We start from the raw sequence: 21,414 nt of genomic DNA, 5'->3' as shown, positions 1-21,414 counted from the left end.
ATGTGAATCTGTCAGTTTGTGCTGTGAGGGTAAATAAATAAACGGGAAAAGAGATAAAAAAAGAGTACACTCCCTCACTCCTCTACTAGTTAAAGTGGTGTTATGGGCAGTGAGGAGAACTGGCACAGTGTGTATTTACAGCAGTGTGTGTGTGTGTGTGTGTGTGTGTGTGTGTGTGTGTGTGAGAGAGAGAAGCCCCATGCTGACAAATAACATGGAGGTTCGGTAGTACTGGTTCAGTCATTACACAGAGCAGAGTGAGCTCTCTCTCTCTCTCTCTGTGTGTGTGTGTGTGCTTTTGGAATTTATTTTGCTGGTTGAACTGAGCTACAAAACTGTGCAGAAATCAGATTCACATCTGGACACTTTGGTGAAATGCAGTAAAAGCAAGAATCTGCTATTTGTTATTTCTCTTTTTTTACTACAAGTGAAAGTACAAAGAAAAGAATGTCACGGCTGACCAGCGCGGTTGTGTTTTGTAACAGCTTTGTAGACACAGAGTGGCATCATATTGCAAATTTGTTTCTATTTACAAAATTCACTCGACTTTTTCAGTGAAACACTAGAAAACCTCTCTTTGTAATTTTGTAGGTTAAATAAAGCTTCAGGAAATTTAACAAAACTCCAAAAAATGCCTAAATGGGAGAAGTAAATATAGGGGCCTGGAGGTTGTGAGTTCGATTCCCGCTCCGGGTGACTGTCTGTGAGGAGTTGGTGTGTTCTCCCCGTGTCCGCGTGGGTTTCCTCCGGGTGCTCCGGTTTCCTCCCACAGTCCAAAAACACACGTTGCAGGTGGATTGGCGACTCAAAAGTGTCCGTAGGTGTGAGTGTGTGTGTCTGTGTCGTCCTGTGAAGGACTGGAGCCCCCTCCAGGGTGTATTCCCGCCTTGCACTCAATGATTCCAGGTAGGCTCTGGACCCACCGCAACCCTGAATTGGATAAGCGCTTACAGATAACGAATGGATGGATGGATGTTTGCAAATACCACAAACAGCATTAATGATATAAAAAAAGGAAGAAATAAGGTTAAAGTATTTTAATCCCAGCGAGCGTTCACTTCACTTGGTTATCTTGCCGTGTAAGCTTCGCTGTTTTTGTAGCATTAAGTGTGTAGTGAGTAAGTTAAGCTATAGAACATGAAAAAATACTCCCCAATCTCCTCCACCTCCGCCAGCATCTTTGTCTGATCTTCAAGGTAAATACACTTAATAGAACCCGTTTATTTATTTACATTCTATTTTACTATGAGTTATTACTTGCTGTTATTTATAAAGTACATTTTTCTTATTTAAAAACACGTAACATACTTGTGTGGTTTTTTGGGGCTGGAACAAATTAATAGCATTTCAATTCATTTTAATGGGGAAATTCAGTTTGATACACGAGCAAATCGAGTTACAAGCTCAGTCACAGAACGAATTAAACTCAAAAGTCAGGGTATTGTATATATTATACAGTACACACCTCTCCCTTATATATGTGTGTATATATATATCACTCATACTATAGAGCATTGTTTTGGTTTAAGGGAGAGAATGTGTACTGGTTTGTCTGTATAAGTGAGTGAGTGTGTGGCTGCTGATCTGTGACACTGGGCTTGCAGCCCATTAGCACAAACGAGGCCGGTGTCAGTTCATGTGATTGTTTCCAAGGGCAACAAGGTTAAGTTTGACATGGGGGAGACACAGCTAATGGGGGGAGGGAGGGAGAGAGAGAGAGAGAGAGAGAGAGAGAGAGAGAGTGTGAGTGAGTGAGTGAGTGAACAAATGCTGAGTCAGCGTGAGTGAAGACCCTTCTGTTTTAAATTCAGAATCATGGCTGAACCTCTGAGAGTAATGCTAAACACCACATAAACACACACACACAGAGTCTGGAGCAGCACAAACTCAAAACAGCATTTAAATACAAATAAATGAGTTTGCATCTTACAAGGAAATGCATCGTCCACAGTTAACTCATCCGTGACAGTGAGCATACCCACACACACGCTCACACCCTGAGCAGCAGGCAGCCACGACAGCACTTGGAGGGCAGTTGGGGTTTAGGTGTCTTGCTCAAGGGCGTCTTAGCCATGGACTGTGGGAGGAAGACAGTGCTGTTCCTTCAATCCCAGTTTTCCTGCCGGTGATTAGGATCAAACTGGCAACCTTCCAGTCCCAAGACCACTTCCCTAATCATTAGGTCATGGCTGCCCCTTCAATGCCAAGTGTTGTCTATGGGTTTAAAGCCAGGTGTGGTGTAGATGTGTCGAGGTAAAGCTCAATCAAATGCCCTTGGTATGAATTGAAGTTTAACAACTAATCCTCCAACAACATTCCCTAACTACTCTATTTATTATGAAGCTGAATATCATTTAAATCCCCCCCAAGACATTTTCCAACTTCAAGTGTATATGATTCCCAGTAGAGTAGAGTAGAATTCAATTACTGTGACATAGGGACAGTGATTATACAAATTCATAATCAGTCAAACTCACCTTCATTTCAGAAGAAACGTTGAATGACTAAGTGTCCACAAACATTGTGGACATTTGAAGATATATGTGCATTTACTCAGCCTACATTGTCACTTAATCAATGTACTGGATGTTCTAACGAGCTGTGTGTGTGTGTGTGTGAGTGATATTTTAGTCACAGTCATTTCCCAGACAGTTTGTGGGACAGATGCTTGGACTCTCCACCCTACGTTGTGAATATTCATCACATCAATATGAATATTAACATGTGAAATATGGCTTCATAATCAGAATCTCTGTCCAAAACCCTGTAATGACAGAAACAGGCTCTCTCTCTATTTCTGTGTGTGTGTGTGAGTTGTGTGTGTCCCTAGAACATAAATTGTTCATTTTAAGGTAAAAACGTAATTTAAAATAGGAAGAGTTAGAGAAATATGTACTCAGAGTATTTCATGTATGGTTGAGGTTTGAGTCCCCACAATGCAAAACAAACATGTGTGTGTTTAAAAATAGTCCCGAACGCACACCTTTTTTATGGCTTGCAAAAGGACGAGAGGCTTATGTATAATTGATACGTGCCTTTGAGGGGATCAGCAGAATTCCATTATTCTGCATGTTATTCTGCAGAGAGCGACTATATCCATTAAACATGATGCAACCAGGAGCGAAGACCCTGCACTTTTTTTATCCCTTCTCAGGCTTCACATTTAACCACAGTGTCCAGTCTGTCCAGTCTCTACAGCTGCCTGATAGGGCACAATACTCAGTACTCACCTGTTACTGAGAGAAATCTGATTGGTCAGATTGGTGTCTGAAGGGCATTTCGAGCCACAGTGAGATTACACACTGTTTAGGAGTGGAATTTGTTCTAACAATGATCTCCAGAACTAATGCCGTGTTGATCCAAGCTTAGCAGCTGTCAGTATATTATTATGTACAGAAGTGGAGACAGGGAGACTTAATCCTAGATCTATAAACTCACATAGAGAGAGAGAGAGAACTTAATAATTTGTGGATGACTGTACCTTGTTTAAGGTTGAAGTTTAAATTTTCTGTAGGCTTTTATTCACTGTTTAAATTACCAAAGAAATCAAGATTGTAACTTGAGCTGTTTAGGTTTGTAGCACATTCATTTTCATGTAATGTTAGCGGTCAGAGTCAGTTCCAGCATAGGTTATAATAATAATAATTCATTCATTCATTCACTATCTGTAAGCGCTTATCCAATTCAGGGTCGCGGTGGGTCCAGAGCCTACCTGGAGTCATTGGGCGCAAGGCGGGAATACACCCTGGAGGGGGCGCCAGTCCTTCATAGGGCCTTCACCTACCAACGTGTGTTTTTGGACTGTGGGAAGAAACCGGAGCAAACCCACACGGACACGGGGAGAACACACCAACTCCTCACAGACAGTCACCCGGAGCGGGAATTTAACCCACAACCTCCAGGTCCCTGGAGCTGTGTGACTGCGCCACCGTGCCGCCCAATAATAATAATAATAATAATAAGTAAGTGAATTTTACCAACCTATGGAGCAGGAATAGAGCAACATTATCATCCCTTTTCAGGCTTTTCGCAGTTTTGAGGTTCCTCCACTGTCCAAATGCCTCCAAATACAGTTTCTCGACTGTGGCTCAGCTAGTGATGCACAGAGACAAAGCCTGAGCCATTTGGGACTGAGTTTAGTATCTTTCCCATTTACGAAGCCACTGCTCCGTAACTGGAGTATTTCCAGTGTTTACTGGAGTATTTACTCCAGTGTTTTACTGGAGTAAAACTCTGGAGTATTTTCCAGCGCACTAACAGACTGAAGAGCTAGCAGATGGTGAGGAAACATTCTCTGAATCTTATAAAAAGTTTAATGGATTATAATCACAATTACAGTCTCTAAGCAGAAAAGAAGTACTGTGACTGTAAGTGTAGAAACAAGGAGGTGAAGAATTTTATGGTTGGTCGGTGTGGGTATAAATTACTGCCATTTTATTGGCTCATTTCCAACATTTCTAAATGCTGTTGAATATTTGATGTAGAGTGAGTGATCTAACAAAGCTGAAACATCTGAGCACTCACTCTGATATATGCTTTATGCAGATTTCAGTTTCAAAGTGATTGAACACATGATATACCTAAGACGGCTCTGATTCTACATGTTCTGCAGGAGCCAATAAAGAGGGATTGTTTTATTGGATGGGGGCAGAGAGAGTGAGAATGAGAGAGAGAGCGAGAGATGGATGAGTGGGTGGGGGTGGGGGAGTGTCGAAGAGTTAAGGAATTTAGAGGTCTGGCTCTCACCTTCACTGAAGGACTATTTTGAAGGAAGACATGCCATGCCACGCTCCTCCACCTCTGAAGGTTAATAGAAATTCATCTCTCAATCTTTTTAAAGCCATCCTCCGCTCTCCTCTGCCTGCAGATGACCCACACCTTCCTGGGGTCTCCCAGAGAATTGGTCCCTTCCAAAAATACTAAATCCCAGCTTTGCAAAATGCACGAATCCCAATGAATAAGGAATGCTGCAGGCTGTTATCAGGAGAACCTCAGGAGCTCCTGGATGGAGAAAAGCCAAAGGTAGATAGAGACTGGGGAAGTCTAGGAGCTAAAGCACTGCATATTTATTTTAGCGCAGGTGTAGTGCTTAGTTGTATGAGTTTGCTATAGAGGGTGGTACAAATGTTAGAACAATGCTGTGAGAGTTTAATTGAATTCAGCCATTTGGATATTAGTAAGGTACTGATGATTAAACATTACCAGTTCTGGGCGCTTTCACATTTGTAGCGAATAATTGATTCTGGACGGATTTGCGGTCACGAGAACTCCGAACCGTGGTTTGATGTGCAATTCCATGCTTTACTTTTCTGTGGGTGGGCTCACAAAATGGCAGGAGGATGCTTCCCGTATTTGCTGCTTTTCATTATTTTCCATAAATACACACACTCAAGCAGCAATTAAGAGCAGTGCTTTTGGGATGCAGAGCATCTCGCCATGCTGGAGCCCCAGTGCAAACACTGAGCCACTCTTGAGCAGTTATTTTAGCTGCACAGGCCTGAGCGAGACATGCTGTCAATCCACACTCTCACTGCACAGAGCTGAGCTTATTACAGTCATCTTGCTCCACAGCGTGGTTGTATGAGACATGGGAAAGGAAGTAACGCGGCAGGTTGAAGCAGTCATGTTACGAAATGAGCCAATCACACGGCACCAGGAGCTAAGAGCTTCCACACCTGCAGTGAACTGAATCAAGGAGAAGCAAACTCCAGAACCTTGATTTCAGCTTTCACACTTGATCCACACTAGCTTTCACCCTCAGTCCTCAGTACCAGCAGGAAAATGGGTCTGAGGAGTGAAGGAACACTTCCTTCCTCAAATACCTGGCTGAATTGCCCTTGAGCATGGCACCCAATCCCAACTGTTCGCAGCCAGTGTTTGTGTGTGTGTGTGTGTGTGTTCACTTCCCCTAATCACTGCTGGGTGGTCAAATTCCATTATACAAAATCTAATTTCATGTACAATGCAGCATGTTTCTCTTTTAGTTCTGGATCACAAACAACACTCCAGCTCATCCCAAAGGTACTGGATGGAGCTCTGCCACTGTACAGAGAACATAGTTCCACTGCTCATCAGCTGGTAGCTGTATTCCCCTCAACCTGGCATTGTGCATGGCTACACTCCAGTGTAAGTGATGGGCACACAGCTGGGGAACCTCCAGCCAGCAGAGGGAGACGGCGCGCATGTACCAGAGCCAATCAAGCCCAACACACTACACCTGGGCAGAAGGTTTATAAGAGCTCAGATGGAGACACACCAGGCTGTATCTTTGTCTAAAGTGAGGCCCATGAGATACGGCCGGTAATATTGGTAAAAGGGCTGAGAGTTTTTGCACGCCCCCTTACTGTCTTCTTTTCGAGCCGCTGAAGATTTCTCTTGGGGTTCTGTCTGTTTCTTTCACATAAGCAGAAAAAAGCAATAAAGATAAATAAATAAATCAAATCTGATCCAATGAAATGCACTTAAGTTCCTAGTTTTTGTTTTCTTTATTGTAGGCCCCTTTAGTTGAGAAGAACATTCATTTCTTTCTTTTAATATTTTTTGTGATAGCCAGCCTTTACTTTGGTGTCATTTCCTGCCTAAGCCAAAATAAATGGGTTCAAACCCAATGCTGTTTAACCTCAACACTATTAGTACTATATACATACATACTATACTGTAAGGGATAAGTGAAATGTACTTGGGTGTAAAACTGGAGACTGAGGACCCTTTAGAAACAGCAGTATCAGCCAAATCAATAACATTTCTGCAAAAAAGAGGTTTTAGAAATTGACAATGGACTGAGGCAGTGGATGTAGCAGTATCGTTGATATGGCAATAGACATTACAGCACAACAAAGTGTTGAGTCCTGTTTATTTGTGCTGATCTAGCTTTCCAATTCAATAGGATCAGGTTTGGCTTAACACACTCAGACGCAGGCCCAGGGTCCAGTTTATCATGAGGATGGGTTTTGCTTTCTCTGTTCCCAGATCAGCAGTATTACTCTGGATTGATCAATGCCACCTCAAACTGGGTTCACATTTTAGTCAAAAAATATGGTGTCAAGAACCAAACAGCACTTCTTGTGGGGAATTTTCTAGCGGGAGTGAGTAGGTATGTGAGTGAGTGATTTATAAGTTAGATCTATGAGGTTTTTCACAGAAAGAATGTGCCATAAAGTGTTACATTATTTTCACCAATAAAATTTGTCCACAGGACTAAATATAAATTAAGCACAAACAATGCTTTTCCGCTGCATGGTTGCTACACTTTTTTTTGCTTTTCCATTAGGAATATTTGGTGCCTAGAATCAAGTACTTTAATTCAGTATGGACTAAAATGTGACATGTCAAACTTGCTGAGTGCTGATTGGCCAGAGACTTATTACACTATGCAACAAAATGCAGATGTCCAGCGCAAACTAGCAGTTTGTACAATATACAAGCAACAGTAGCGAGCACTTGTTATTATCTGACTCACTGCGAAGCTCATAAAACTATGCTGTGGTGTTTTAAAGAGGTCCAAATGTCTTTGGATTGGAGCAAAACAAAATTAATACAACAAGGAACAAACAAACCGCTGGTTTGTCAGAACTGATGTTCAGTCCCAAAAAACAACACCCACATGCGAATACACAGTGAGTAAACAATGTTACTTCTGCATTTTTTGTGGTTTCCAAAGCTTGTGCTTTCCATAATAGACTGTGTTTTGCGATGTCACTAGGTACATTTCCACTGGGGGGGGGGCTATGGTAGTGGAAAATTAAGTGTAGGTACAGTGCAGTGGAAAAGCACCAACAGTGTATTTGATGCAAAGCAGGGACTATGAGTGAATTACAAGCCAGTTTCATGATGTGCTTTACTAAACCACCAGTGATTCCAAACATGAAGGATATGTGCTGAATCTGTAATCAGTTTATTTAGTGATTTATATACATACATATTTATCTTTTTACAGATTGTATTCAGGAAAATCAGCGATGTGAAGCGTGAAGAAGAGGAGCGCCTGAGAAGGAAGAATGAGGCTCCTCTGAACCTCCCGCCTGACCACCCAGTCCGACGGTTGTTCCAGCGATTCCGGCAGCAGAAGGAGGCCCGGATGGCAGCAGAGCGCCCCACCTCTGAAGATCCTGACCTGGAGAAAGGACACGCCCACAATGAGCTGGTGGTCGTCCAGGATGTTGTCGCCATGGCCGCCACCACCAGCATTGTCACAGTGACAGAAAGCCCAGCCACGCCCATCCCATCTAACCCCACTCACGGTGTGCAGAACCCAGGTCCTGCTGACCGGGCCAAGCTTCAGGCTCCTAATGTTCTTGGGGTTGGTAATCGAGCTTCCAGGGGATGGGGGCGATTCCGGGAAAGCTTGGCCAAACCAGACGGATGGGGGAACGTGTCCAAAGCGGAATCCATGGAGACTCTTCCAGAACGAGGCTGTAAATCAGCAGAACCAGGCGGCCTGAAGAAAACAGACTCATGTGACAGTGGCATCACCAAGAGTGACCTTCGGCTAGACGAGGGTGGGGCCCGGACACCCGGAGACCACAGCCCGGTCCAGCCTGATACGAGACCGCTCTCCCTGGCTGCTCCCACGGCCCCAATCCCACCAATACCTGAACATACACTCCAGTCAGCACTGCTGGAGCTCCGGGCTGAGCTGAAGGATGAGCTCACGGCCCTTGGGGACCGCATGGTCGCCCTGGAGACACAGGTCGCAGAGGTGTTGCGGTTGCTAAGGGCCGGAAAGAGTCCCACCTCTCCAACGCCGATCTTCCAGATCTCACGGCCCACATCACCAGACTCAGACAAAGATGACATCTTCTCCTAAAACAAGGGGTTCTCTGCTCCAGTCCTGGAGACGTGCTAATCAAAGTTTTCCTTGACCCAGCAGACCTTAAAACTAGGCTTTAGGACTGACCTCTTCAAGTCCCGCTCACAAATGCTGTATGTTTAATCATAGAAGCTTTTAAAATGGTACTAAAAAGTGTCACTGCTCCACTATGTAATTCTGCTCATGTTCTACCCCTCTATCCGATGCCTGGCACTGGGCACGATGACCTTAGACTCATGCAGTATCCTACACCATTTTATGTTATAATTAGGAGATTATACACAACTCGGCCCACACTGGGTGCACTTTGAAGTGGCTGAATCAATATTATTAAGAGTTATTTAGAACATAGTTCTTCAAATCTGAATCAGGCTGAATTCACAAAAGCTAGAATTAAAAAAGAAAAATACTTACGAAGCATCTAAAGATAAACACAAAAGTTAATAAGAATGCTCTTAATTTTCCAAAAAGTCAAAACATTGGAGGCAGTTTGTAGTAAAGACTCTTTATGTATTTCAGTTTATAAATGCAGTTAGAAACCTTTCAAAAAGAATCACCTGTATTCAGTTAAATCTGTGCAGCGAGCAGCAAAATGGATGAAAAGAAGAATCAAACAAGAACTAGAGGAAACATTGGAGGAAGTGGCAAACAGAAAAGTATGTTCGCCATTATTTTCCTTAAGTAGAAACTAACAGTAGGCTACTTTTAACATTTAGACAATTGATAGTAATTCAGCTTTAAAACTGAATTTAAACTGATAATTTATCGGCTCACATTAACTCATACTTTAAAAAATTAAGAAAATTATTGAATAATATCATGAAAGTGTCATTATCTTAAGTATGAAGTTAAGAAAACAAAATACAAGAAAATCTTCTTAAACATGTCACTTTTGTGAATCCTGCCCCAGGTTCCAGGTTGGGATTTTAAAATGGCCAGACGATATGATGCTGCAACTGCTACTGCACCTGATTCACCAGGTACCGCACGGCTCTTATAAAATCCCGGGCCTGGAACCTGGGACAAAGGTCTGAATTTGAAGACCTCTGGTCTACAATCATTTGGACTTGGCATTGCCCAGCAGTGCAGCAGTTGCTATGGGTGTGAGTATTTATGGTCAGAGCTTGGACAGGTCAGTAACCTGGTTTAGAAGTGTTGGGGCAAGGGGCAGCTGAAGCTGCAGGGCAGTGAGACTCCAGGACTGGAGTTGAGAACCGAAAATATTGGGACTTTTTTGAGGAGGGTAAGATTTTTAAGACACCTCAACGAGCAGAGGGCAATGTGTGTGGAGGGACGACAAAACAGATGCAGTGCTTTCGAGGCTGGGCTTCAGAGAAGTGACAAACAGGCATGGTGCTCGCTACAGACAAAAACACGTGTGTGTGTGTGTGTGTGTGTGCTGGAAAATGAGGGAGAGAGAGAAAAGAAGAGGACATTTTGTCCTAAGGGAGAGGAGCTAAGATGCTAAAGTGACAGTGCGCTTGATGTCTCTCACACACACACACACACACACCTACCTGATGTGAAGCAGCACCCTCGGTTACCCTCCAGAGACGTTGTGGTGAAATGTAGAGAATCACCTTGTGGACGAAGCCATGACAGACAATCGTCATGGCGACGCGGGGTCCTGGACTGACAGGTAGCACCCTCCTGTGTTTAACACTCAAGCTGGGTGTCTCTCTGTCTTTCTGGCTTTCTCTATATCACACACAAACAGTGCTGTTCAAGAGTCAGAGACCACTCTTTGTTTATTTAATTTCCTATTAAAATGTACAATCATTTATTTTTCAAGAGAATTTCAAAATTGTGAGAAAATGGGACTCCTAACACCCACATAACTCTCACCAACAGACATCGTCGACATCAAGCTCCACCCTCCCTTCCGCTCTGAACAGATCTAACAGCTGTTTATCTCCATGCTTCCACTGTGAGAAGACGACTATACTTCTTCATGCTATGGATCTGAAAGGACGTGGAGCAATCAAGCAAACGAAACAAAAAATGCTGCTGGTGTTTCTCAGAACAAAGGTTCAGACCACAGCATCCCTGAATGAGTCTGGGATTATTCCGAGTGAGAAGCAGAAAATGCAGCCGGGTCCTAAGACTGAGCTCTGGCTCCTCGACCTTGTAAAATGGATGTGTACATGGAGTTTTTGAGTGGAAATTAAATGAATGGATGGTTGGTCTCTGATATTTGGGCAGTGCTGTGTAATGCTCCTCAGCTCTACACTATGCCTTCATATTAAGCCCAGTCTGTGAGGTTACTGCAGCTGTTTTTATCTTGACTGCACCAAGCTCTGAGTATCCGGTGCATTCACCTGTTAAAAAAAAAATCCCCATCTGCCTGGCAGGTGACCAGCACGTCCAGCCTCTTTTTAAAGGAGCTACTATGTTTGTTTTGGGACATTTCTTTTGAGAAGTATTTTTAATGGAGGAGGCCTATGAAGCTATAGGCTGCAATTACTGACTGATTCCCTAAACCTATTCAGTGTCAGCCTGAGAGGGGCGGAGTCTTCCTAAACTAAGAGATATTACTGCAAGCGCATGGATCTGTCTCTTACACACGCCCGCGCACTCACATACACATATATATTTTTTCTATGTGCATGTCATCACCGTGGCCTTGCTGCTAGCTTTGATGTGTAAAGCCTCATTATGCCGGGTTAGAGACCCTTGTTATACAATAAATAATACACCCCTCTTGTGTATGGACACACACAAACACCACCGCAATTCTCTGACCTCTCAAACCCTTCACTTTATTTTCTCAGTGAGTCAGTGCCAGTATAGTTTTATGTTCAGTTGGGTGATTGGAGCATTGAGAATCCTGTTCATATCATTTAACCCTGATCTGAATGGAGTTCTGTAGATAGAACTGGTACATGGCCTTTAAAGCAAAATTACGGCCTCTGGGTCCCACCACCCAGTGAATGCAGAATAATAATAAAAAATAGTGGATCAAATTTAACAGTGGTCACCAACCTTTTTACATTTCAGATCACCTTTTGAAAACTGGAGAAATGAAATATCTGCCAGGCTTTGGCTACTTAAAATAACAAAGCTGTGTATGTCCCCATCACCTCCAATAACATAACATCAATCAGTTTACTTGCTTCATTAACGTATAGCCGAGTGTGGGCTGTAGTGGTAGTCAGTGTCTGAGGCTGCACTCTGTCTGTACATGCTACAGAGGTGTTGTGTTGTGCTACCTCCTAGATACCTATCCCATAGCAGCTCTGCGCATGCTCAGACCCACAACTTTGAATGTTTTAATGTGTTTTTCATGGTAAATCTGTTTTCCTCTGGTGCATTATACAATTAGCTTAGTGTTATTTGCTTCAGCGTTTCAAAACTGCACATGCTGAATCATGTGTGCAAAAAAGATACATTTATAAACAGTTATCACTGTAATTGCCTTTTTAATTGCCTTATCTTTCCTCTCATATGGGGATTTAGACTGCTTATACTTCTCTTGGGAGTCATTTCTGATATGCTTCTATTAGCTTGTCAAAATATCCTACTGTTTTATTAAGCGGCTGTACTTAAAGTACACCACGGTCGCACATTTCCACAGGAGAGCGGCACTCGACAGAACAAACTCTCGCTCGTTGTAATGTGTAATCCGCATGAAATATGTGTAACATCTCCCGCTCTGAAACCGAAAACCATCAGCGCTGCCGCCATGTTGGCTCACCCCGGGCAGGGCAGATACAGAGCAGCAGCACCGCTCAGGGACGACATTTAGCGTGTCACAATTCGCGGACACGAACCCATTGTGACCACGGCTTTATACGTCCTTCGTTAGCCACTAACCACCGCGGTTACAGAATGACGCGGCTATGATAACCGAATGACTCATCGCGATGGACTTGCCTGGTCTTGGAGATCGCTATCTACCGGTTGGTGACCACTGGTGTATATAAGGTCATAATTCCTACGAATGGGGGATCATGTTCACATTAACACGGCCTTTTCAGTCCAAGCTTAGGCTTCAGCAGGGTGTGGAAACCTGCTACTTTACAATTCCATACAGATTCCTCCAAACTGAGTGGGACAGTGCAGATTCTTGTTGTCGCTGTATTTTCAAGCTCAAATATGGGTCCAAATTACCATAAATATAAACTTTTTAGGGCATATGATTTGCCTAATGTAGCATGTTCATTTTTTGTTAATTTAAAGAGCAGGACAAGATGTAGTTAACATAACATCCCAGTATCTATTAAAGTACTGGGGAATGTGTATTGATGTGTTTATATTATGTGTAGCAATATTCAGTATACAGCACAAATGAAAGCTTGGTCTTCTCTGTCCCTTGTCCTTTTGGAGGGTGCTATAAATGTCTCAGGATCAGAGTCTATATATATATATATATATATATAATGCACACACACACTTTCCCATCTATAGTTTTCTTGTCTTATTCATATTCACCCAGCTTTATTCATGTGTCAAGCCGAATTACTGAATGCTGTGTTTTTGTCCAGCTCAGCACCTTTCTGATCGCCGTGGTGAGCACCACAGCCACCCCTCCCCCCCCCCACACCACACACACCCCCACACTCTGCAGATTCAAAGGTTATGCTGAGTATCTGTAGTTATTTTTTTTTAACCTTTATGTACTTACAGTCCAGCCCTAGAGCACAGCCTGCTCTTTTCACACATCTGTGAGGGGCTGCACTGACAGGTTCTGAGCTTTAAGAAGAAGGCTTCTCAGTTGGACGTGGCAATAAAAAGAAAAAATGTAAAAAGTGAAAAATTCTATCCAGGATTTAATCCCAATGGCCAGGCTCCAGGAATCACTACAAACCAGCCTCAGCGGTCAGGGCAGCTGACATGAACTCTGAGGATTTTGACCTGGACCTGAAATTGTCCCCTCTGTCCCCATCCAAGACCTGGAAATGAAATGTGCTGGATCCTTTTAAACGAAACTGACAAGGCGTTTTGGTACTTAAATCTGCACTAGTTGAAGATTTGGGGACATCTCTAAAGGACATGTATAACTGCAGCAACACATGGAAGAACATTATAACTTTCTGAATGAATGGATCTGATAATTAAGGATGAACTGTTAATTGTGAATGAATTGGAGGTTTTTGTTTTCCTCAAAGTTTTGTTTTTCAAGGAATTTACAATTAACTTAAATATGTTGTATTATCATAAGCTCATTAATTAGAGACTTTTTTAGAATCAGATATTCTTAGGACGTTCCGTTTGAGACTGTGCCAAACCCAGCCTTGAACAGCTGAATGAATATTTTAAACAGAGCAAGGGCAGCAAGCTTTAGCTGGGTTTTGCCCAACCCTAACAAGAGCTAACACCAGCCACCACTGCACATCTGTGAACAGCAGCATTTATTCATCATCAAAATAAAAAAACAAAAGGAATAACCTTAAAAAAAAACAAAAAAACATCCAGTGTCAAGGCTTTTAAATTCGCCTCACTACAGAAATATGCAGCACGTAGCATTCCCAGGTGTGGGATTGGGACCCAACCATGAACTCAACATCCTCTGATCGGCTCTGATACTCAGCATTCCCGAGTCATGCACACAGCTTTTCAGGATTTAAAGTTTCATGCCTTGAAAGCTTGAACTGTAAAAGTGCTTCTTCTGAAATGTGTTGCGAAAGGCTTCCACAGGAGAAAACACATGGGGAGCTGTCCAGTGCTGAAATATCCACAGGAGGCAGTACACTATCTGGAATCAGATTTCTCATAGTGTGTGTATAGAGGCAGTACGCAGGGAATGTAAACACATGTGGTTTGTGGTTCTTTTTGTAAGCAATTCTCCCCTCCAACTCATTGGTCTCCAACTGCCCAGGTCACCAACAGACACTACACTGGGTAGATTTGTGCTCTCCAGTGAGAGAGAGACCAGTTGTGTTGTCCAAGATACTCAATCAGACTTTGACCTCCCTGTCTCCTGATGATAGGAACAACACCTGGACAGCTGCCCCACTCAGAAGTGTGTGTTTGAGTTTTAATTTAAGTGAACGTTTTTAAAGGCACCTCATTTACAGCAAGGGTTTGAGGGCAGAGAATATAACCAATCAGAGGTCTTACAAGCATCTACAATATCTTCCAAAGCTAATTAGACAATGCTTTATAGATAAAAGTCTTAGAAACAACCAAGAAACCAAACCAGTGATGAGATAAAGCAATGTAAACCCACTGGTTAAAGGCTGTTTTTGCATGCGGTCATATCACAGCATCTGGAATCATATCCACATTCCCTCCACCATGTGGTGGGGGTTGAGGGGGGTGTACTGCATGTGTGTAGTGACTATGATTTAACACATCAAAGCTAATCATGTTCATCATTGTCAGCTCTTTATGTTCCAGATCTTAATCCACTACTGTACACACTTCCATCTTGTACGATCCCCAAGGAAGGAAGCTAGCCTTGTTCCATCTTCAATAAAGACATATGAATGTTGCCCAATAATATTACACTCATGCAAGCATATGCTAAACTGAATGTGAAGCATTTTTGAAGCTGATTTTGGGATGTTAAGCAATACACAGCTGTTATATATTTATAATATATTTTCCAAAATGGATGCTTTAGTCGGGTCCTGGAGTTAGAAACAACCACTGTTTTTCTGTTTTCTTTAACTTCTTCCTCATCAGACCCCCTGTACTGACCCTTAATGAGCAGTCGGCAGAAAGAATGTAAACACACTCACTGTATTTGAAACCGAATGAGAAAAGCTGGACTGGACAGGACTTGAAGACACGTTTCACACAGAGCAGATGGATTCACCAGACATTAGCACCAAGTCCACCGAGAAACTACCACACAGCTCCAAATAGAACAACACCTTCACCACATGCCAAAGCAGTTTTGTGGTCAGCATTGGTCAGATCTGCTTACAAGCTGTTTGCAATTTAAGAGGACCCCAAACAAACGTTTAGACGTAGGACAAAGAGGAGTGTGCACTAGAAAAGAATGCTGTGCATGATTTAAAAGCAATAAGAATGCCTTGTTGAGATGAGAATGCACTTCCTGAGAGAGGAGAGGGGGGTGGAGAGACAATGAAAAGAGGTAGAGGGAAGAAAGTGAGGAGAGCGAGGTGATACAGGTACGAAAGAGGGAGACAAGGAAAGGGGTGGAGAGGAGGAAGAGAGAGGGAAGTGATATACAGGAAAGAGATGAGAGGACGGGCTGGAGAAAGATGGGGAAAACAAGGTAGAGGGATGAGAGGTGAATGTATATAAAAGATTCAATAAAGAGAAGATGACGTAAACACAAATAGGTTCCTGGATCTTGTCTTTACTCTGGGCCTATGCCGCATTCTCAGGGTGGGTCTCATCTACAGGGATTTAACTGAAACTTGGATTAAATCAAGGTTTGTCTAGTCACCCGTGTGTGACAATAATCAGGGCTCCATTTAAAGCGTGGGTTTAATCGTGGATTAGTTTTACAGTGAACAGAGATTAAATCGAACCCTATTGCTCCATTAGATTTAAACTTCTATTGGGGGTCGTTTTAAAATTCCAAATCCTCGATTAGTTCTAAACTCTGCTTAATTTAATCCCTGGTGCCACTCAGTCCTAGCGTTGATCCATCCCTCAGGAGGACAGAGAGAAAAGACAGAACGGATCATCTTGCATGATTAAGATTGCATGAGAACTTTCTTTTGTTCCTCGGACCCTACACAGTCTTTTCACAGCAGTCAATCAGTCCAACGTCATGCTTCTCACGCCATAAACCGACTGAACAGTCTCCAAATGGACCCTTCCATGGCTTAAGAGGAATTGAACCCATCTCTAATCAAATTCAGTTAAAGGCACTGATCTAGGATCAGATACTACACTTCAAATACAGGCTTTTATTCTTTGGTAGACAACAAGAAGACTGAAGCAGAGGCAGTGTTTTGAGTCCTGAACTGTCAGAATATGGACCTTTTCTCACTCAGTGGGAGTCGGTGCTGTGTGGACTGGGGTGTGTCCGTCAAGTGTCCACACAGTGTCCTCAGCTTCGGACGGGGGTTTTGCTTTTACATGTAAAGCACAAAAAAGATGAGGATTTGTAAAGAACATGTAAAATATTATTTATAATAATAAAAGTTATTTTATACGCATCAGAATTATATTGGCTCCTCTTTGTTTGGTTTGTGTGATGTCACAGATCTGGCTCATTGTGATTGCAGCGCACAGACACAATATTTCACGTTTAACCCCGTCAACATCACACTTCATATAAACACACACACATTCTGAAATTGGCGCCTGCAGCCTGCTACAAAAATAAATAACACTGGGCCAGGGCCAGTTTTAGACTTTGTCAAGTTCTCCAAAAACATGATGTAATCACGCATGGTTATCAGAACAGCATCCAGGAACGGTCTAATCCTTTATGAACGAGGATGAGTCGAGGCAAAAACGCTTTGCCAAAAAAATGTAACCGTGAATAATCCAACAGATTAAGTGCAGTGGATTTGAGGTATTTCACCCTCCACAGCACATACTGTCATCAACAGACTCCGTGCAGAGAGTGTGTAACATTCAAAACACCATAATGAAGCTTGCTTAAGGACAGCAGAACACTGCTTAAAGGAAAGGTGATGGATCACAGATGTCACAGACACCGTCCTGTCACAACAACTTTGAACAAAATATAGTTTATAAGGTCATTTAAACAGAACTAATCACAATTTTCAGGGTCTTTTTTTTTTCAACCATTTCACACTGGAAGGAATTCAGGAAATGATGGACAGAGAAAACAAATGTAGAAGTGCAAGCCTTTGGCCTCATATTGTATGTGTTTTGTGCTTTCTGACGCTGCGTGACTTGCTGTTTATATATTTCTATATATTATAAATACAGACATAGAGCATGGATATAAACAGCCCACAGATGAGGCAGCAGTCAGCCATATGCCAATTTCACTCAATACACTTGTTACAAAGAGAAAACGGTTCTTACTTTAAAGTGTGTGTTCTGGAGGATTATGATCATCACTGTAGATGTTTAATGTTTCAACTGAAGGAGATAAAATAAATAGGTGTCGGCATATGGCACCTGCCAAAATGTGAGTGCTAGGAAGTCAATCTGCAATTAAATTAAACCTTATGACAAAATTACATAACAAAGCAACATGAGAGAGAGAGAGCAGGAGAGAGGGAGAGGGAGCAGGAGAGAGAGAGAGAACGAGAGCAGGGGAGAGGGAGAGCGGGAGAGAGAGAGAGAAGGAGAGAGAGAGCAGGAGAGGGGGAGAGAGAGAGAGGGAGAGAAGGAGAGAGCGAGAGAGAGAGAACGAGAGCAGGAGAGAGCGTGTGTGGGAGGGGGGACTGTGCTGTGATGAAAGTGATTTTACAGCAGTAATCCAAAGCTAATAGTGTTGCTTAGTGGAGATAAGCTATTTACAGTATAATTCCACTGTGGTGCTCTCACTGCTGCAGTCACAACTCCCCCACACACGTCTCTGTGTCAGTAATGAAGGGGACGCTGCACGGGGGCTGAAGCTAATCTGATTAACCACAGAACCATATGAGAGAGAGAGAGAGAGAGAGAGAAATATATGCAGGTAGAGATGGTTATAATCTGGCAGCAGATCAGAAAGAGTAGCAGTCACCACAGTGAGTGTGAGAAATAACACAGACACTAGGGTCGGTTGGTCGGTGTAATGATATGGATGGATGTTATCAAAATGAGTGCGGTATAAATGATGTGTGTGTGGTGTGTTACATTTATTTTCTGTGTCTTTTAAGAACATGGTTAAAAAGTTAATTTATGTGCATTTGATAGAGCCACAGGGAGAGGGCGCTGTGGGAGCTCGCTGACTGGTGATGTCACAGTCTGTAAAAACACAAGCGCAGTAGCCCAGCACAGCTGTGAGTTTAGAGCTGAGAGAGAGGAAGGCAAACAGACAAAATACTCATAAGACCCTTCAGTCAACCCTGTGCTCACAGGCGTGAGGCTTTATCCTCTACATGTGTGTGTTTTGAGCTTCAGTTCACTGAAAATATTCTGTGTGGGTGTAGAATTGGTTTTATTTTGCTCATTTTCAAACTGTTGTTCCTCCAGCAGCGGTCGCCAACATTTTGCTCAAAACATGTTGGTGAACTGAAGTGCCCAGCGACGAAAACCCTTCATTCCACCTGCACACACACACACACACACACGAGGATCACGCAGCCTGCACGTCCCTCGCCACGGTAATGCCATGATAATAACTTGAGACAGTATGATGGTATGAAAAATGCGGATACCTCCCATCCCTAACAAACAGAAACACACACACACACAAACACAATGTAGCTGTAGGGCAACCGAGTGCGGAAAATGGAAAACTTTGTTTATGATGTTGATAAGAATTAGGTTTAATTACAAGTTCAATACAAAAACAAAATGCACACCTGTGAAGCACATATCAAGAAATATACAATGTGTTAAGACTTCCTGCTGAATGGAGGAGTAGAAATGTCCTGTAATTAAGTGGTTCCATTGATTCCCGTTCATACTCAAACCCTCAGTGTTGTGCTACGGAGTAGTGGAACTGTGTCCTCTAGAGGGAGGAAGCACTATCCACTGCCTTTGGGATGAGTCAGAGTCACGTTTGGAATGTAGAGATGATTATTCAACATCCAAGATCAACCTCTTGATGCCATCAAATCCTCACAACAATGTTCCAACATCTAGTGCAATACCTTCCCAAAAGAGCAGAGAGCTGTTTGCGGAGCAGGAATGTGTAATTTGATGATCCTGGAAAGAGCAGCAGCAGCCAAATGCATTTAGTTGTGTCAAAGGGAGATGCCAACACTGTCCAAGCGATGTGGCACAAGGAAACGCCAGGCAAGAGCCCAAACCAATCAAGACTGAGATTTAATGTCAGGATGTTGGCTGCACTATATTCACTGTTACACAAATTGACAGATGTTAGCAGATGTAGCAGCACGTATCTTCTCCGTGGACTCTTATTGGTGTAGTGTGGTTGCCTGGGTAGGAAATTGAACCCCAGGCTGCGAGATGAAGAGCAGCAGGGTAACCCACATGACTACACCAACTGTTGGAAAATCTCTAGTGCGTACTTAAGTGTGGCACATCTGGCCAGACGTGTGGGCTTTGAAGCCGTGTTGTAAAATCTTGCAGATGTAAAGATCCTTTAGCTCTTCAGCTCCTTTTTCCGATCCAAATCCAGTCCAACCTGAGCAAAGCAGTACAGAAACCCCAGCATTGGAGCGGCTATAGTGGACCAACCTGAGAGAGGGGAGAAGTTATTTATAGGTCATGAATAAAATAATAATAAACCATTTACAGATGACTGCACTGTAGAACGCTGACATTCAGGGAAATGTAAATATTTGCAGTGCACACAGAGCGAATGAAGAGGGAGAGACTGAGAGACTTACTCTTTATGTAAATATCGATCTCATTGTGAGTTCATAATCTAAAAGTGTACAGTACACAGCAAGTCTTAGGTCCCTAAGCACAATTTTTGTAAGCAATGGTCTCAGTAGTGGCCTTGTTTCTGTTGTAAAATCACCATTTGTACAGATAAAAAAAAAAGAAAAAAATTAAAACATTTTTCATTGTCAAAAAAAAAAACAACAACAAAAAAACATGGATTTGTGGTTTTTCAGAAAGATGATACATTGCACACGAAAAAAATGTCTTACAAACCCCATTTCCAAAAACGGTAAGGACATTCTGTAAAATGCAATAAAACAAGAAACTGATTTGTTCTTGAAGCTTTATTTTTACTGACAAAAGCACACATTTTTTTTGTAATTTTCGCTGCCCAGCTTGATTTTGTTGCGTAAATTTAAAACAATTTTAAAATTTACGCCTGCAACACACTCCAAAAGAAGTTGGGATAGAGGCAACAAATGTATGTAATGTTCATAGAAAATAAAAGCATTAAAGCTTAGCCTTTGAAAGCAGTATCAAGTTGTTGAGCATCTCTTTATGTTAAACGTCATGACAGAATGTTCAAATAATTCAAACAGAACGTCTGTACTACTGCCAGTCTGTACTATGAGCCCTCAGATGGCACATAAACTGTCATATGGTGATAAATTTACTTTTGACCACCATTAGCCGTATAGCCATTGCCACAGGGGTGTTTCTTGTATTTCAAAAACAGGAAAGCCCCAAATACATTCCCTTGTCATTGGAAGGTCTGGAGAATCTTTGGTGCTTCACATCAATATCTTTGTTTACAATAATAACAAAGAAGATAAACTATATCTTCTATTATAGTGTGCCCCAGTTCAGCTCTCAACTCTCTGACCCCTTGAACACTTCAATCCTTGTGCCTAATGCTCACCTTTCAAAAAGTGAACATTTTATTTGGCAACATTTTAAGGCAAGAAATGGGACGGGGGAAAGTCTGCAGGCAGCAAACTCCTGGACATTTTTAGTGATAAATCCCTGCCGGACAAAATATTTTAGGTCCCAAATAGAGTACTTGTCCAGTGAAAAGAGGACGTTTGGTCACCGCCGAACGTTTATAAATTTAGTTCATAAACTGGAATGTGAAATATGGCTGAACTAACGACAGACGCTGTAGTAGCGCCACCTTAGGTTTTCTCTGTGAAATACGGCTGATTTAACAGTTCATACTCGCGCATGCGCATTTCAACATTGGGTGTCCACACTCATCA

General features: G+C 42.5%; 2 protein-coding genes across 6 annotated transcripts in view; one reads left to right on the top strand and one right to left on the bottom strand.

Annotated features, from left to right (window-relative positions):
• The window catches only part of kcnh1a (potassium voltage-gated channel, subfamily H (eag-related), member 1a), an 88,200-nt gene extending 74,939 nt beyond the window's left edge, over positions 1-13,261 (top strand). For 2 of the 3 annotated variants that reach the window (XM_066671250.1, XM_066671242.1), the window contains one exon: positions 7,937-13,261. In XM_066671250.1, the coding sequence (XP_066527347.1) occupies positions 7,937-8,806 (870 nt within the window). In that variant the 3' untranslated portion in view covers positions 8,807-13,261. Of the gene's footprint in view, positions 1-5,984; positions 6,478-7,936 lie in introns of those variants that run through there. The other variant, XM_066671259.1, reaches the window with a different exon arrangement.
• Positions 13,262-19,166: 5,905 nt separating this feature from the next.
• The window catches only part of hhat (hedgehog acyltransferase), a 60,249-nt gene continuing 58,001 nt past the window's right edge, over positions 19,167-21,414 (bottom strand). For all 3 annotated transcript variants that reach the window (XM_066682012.1, XM_066682006.1, XM_066682020.1), the window contains one exon: positions 19,167-20,008. Coding sequence is in view for 2 of the 3 variants with exons in the window: in XM_066682006.1 (XP_066538103.1) it covers positions 19,914-20,008 (95 nt within the window). In the remaining variant the exon portion in view is untranslated. The remainder of the gene's footprint in view (positions 20,009-21,414) is intronic.

The sequence above is a fragment of the Hoplias malabaricus genome, chromosome 1 (assembly GCF_029633855.1).
Source record: "Hoplias malabaricus isolate fHopMal1 chromosome 1, fHopMal1.hap1, whole genome shotgun sequence".
In the NCBI taxonomy this organism is placed as follows: domain Eukaryota; kingdom Metazoa; phylum Chordata; class Actinopteri; order Characiformes; family Erythrinidae; genus Hoplias; species Hoplias malabaricus.
This window is presented reverse-complemented; position numbering and strand designations above follow the sequence as displayed.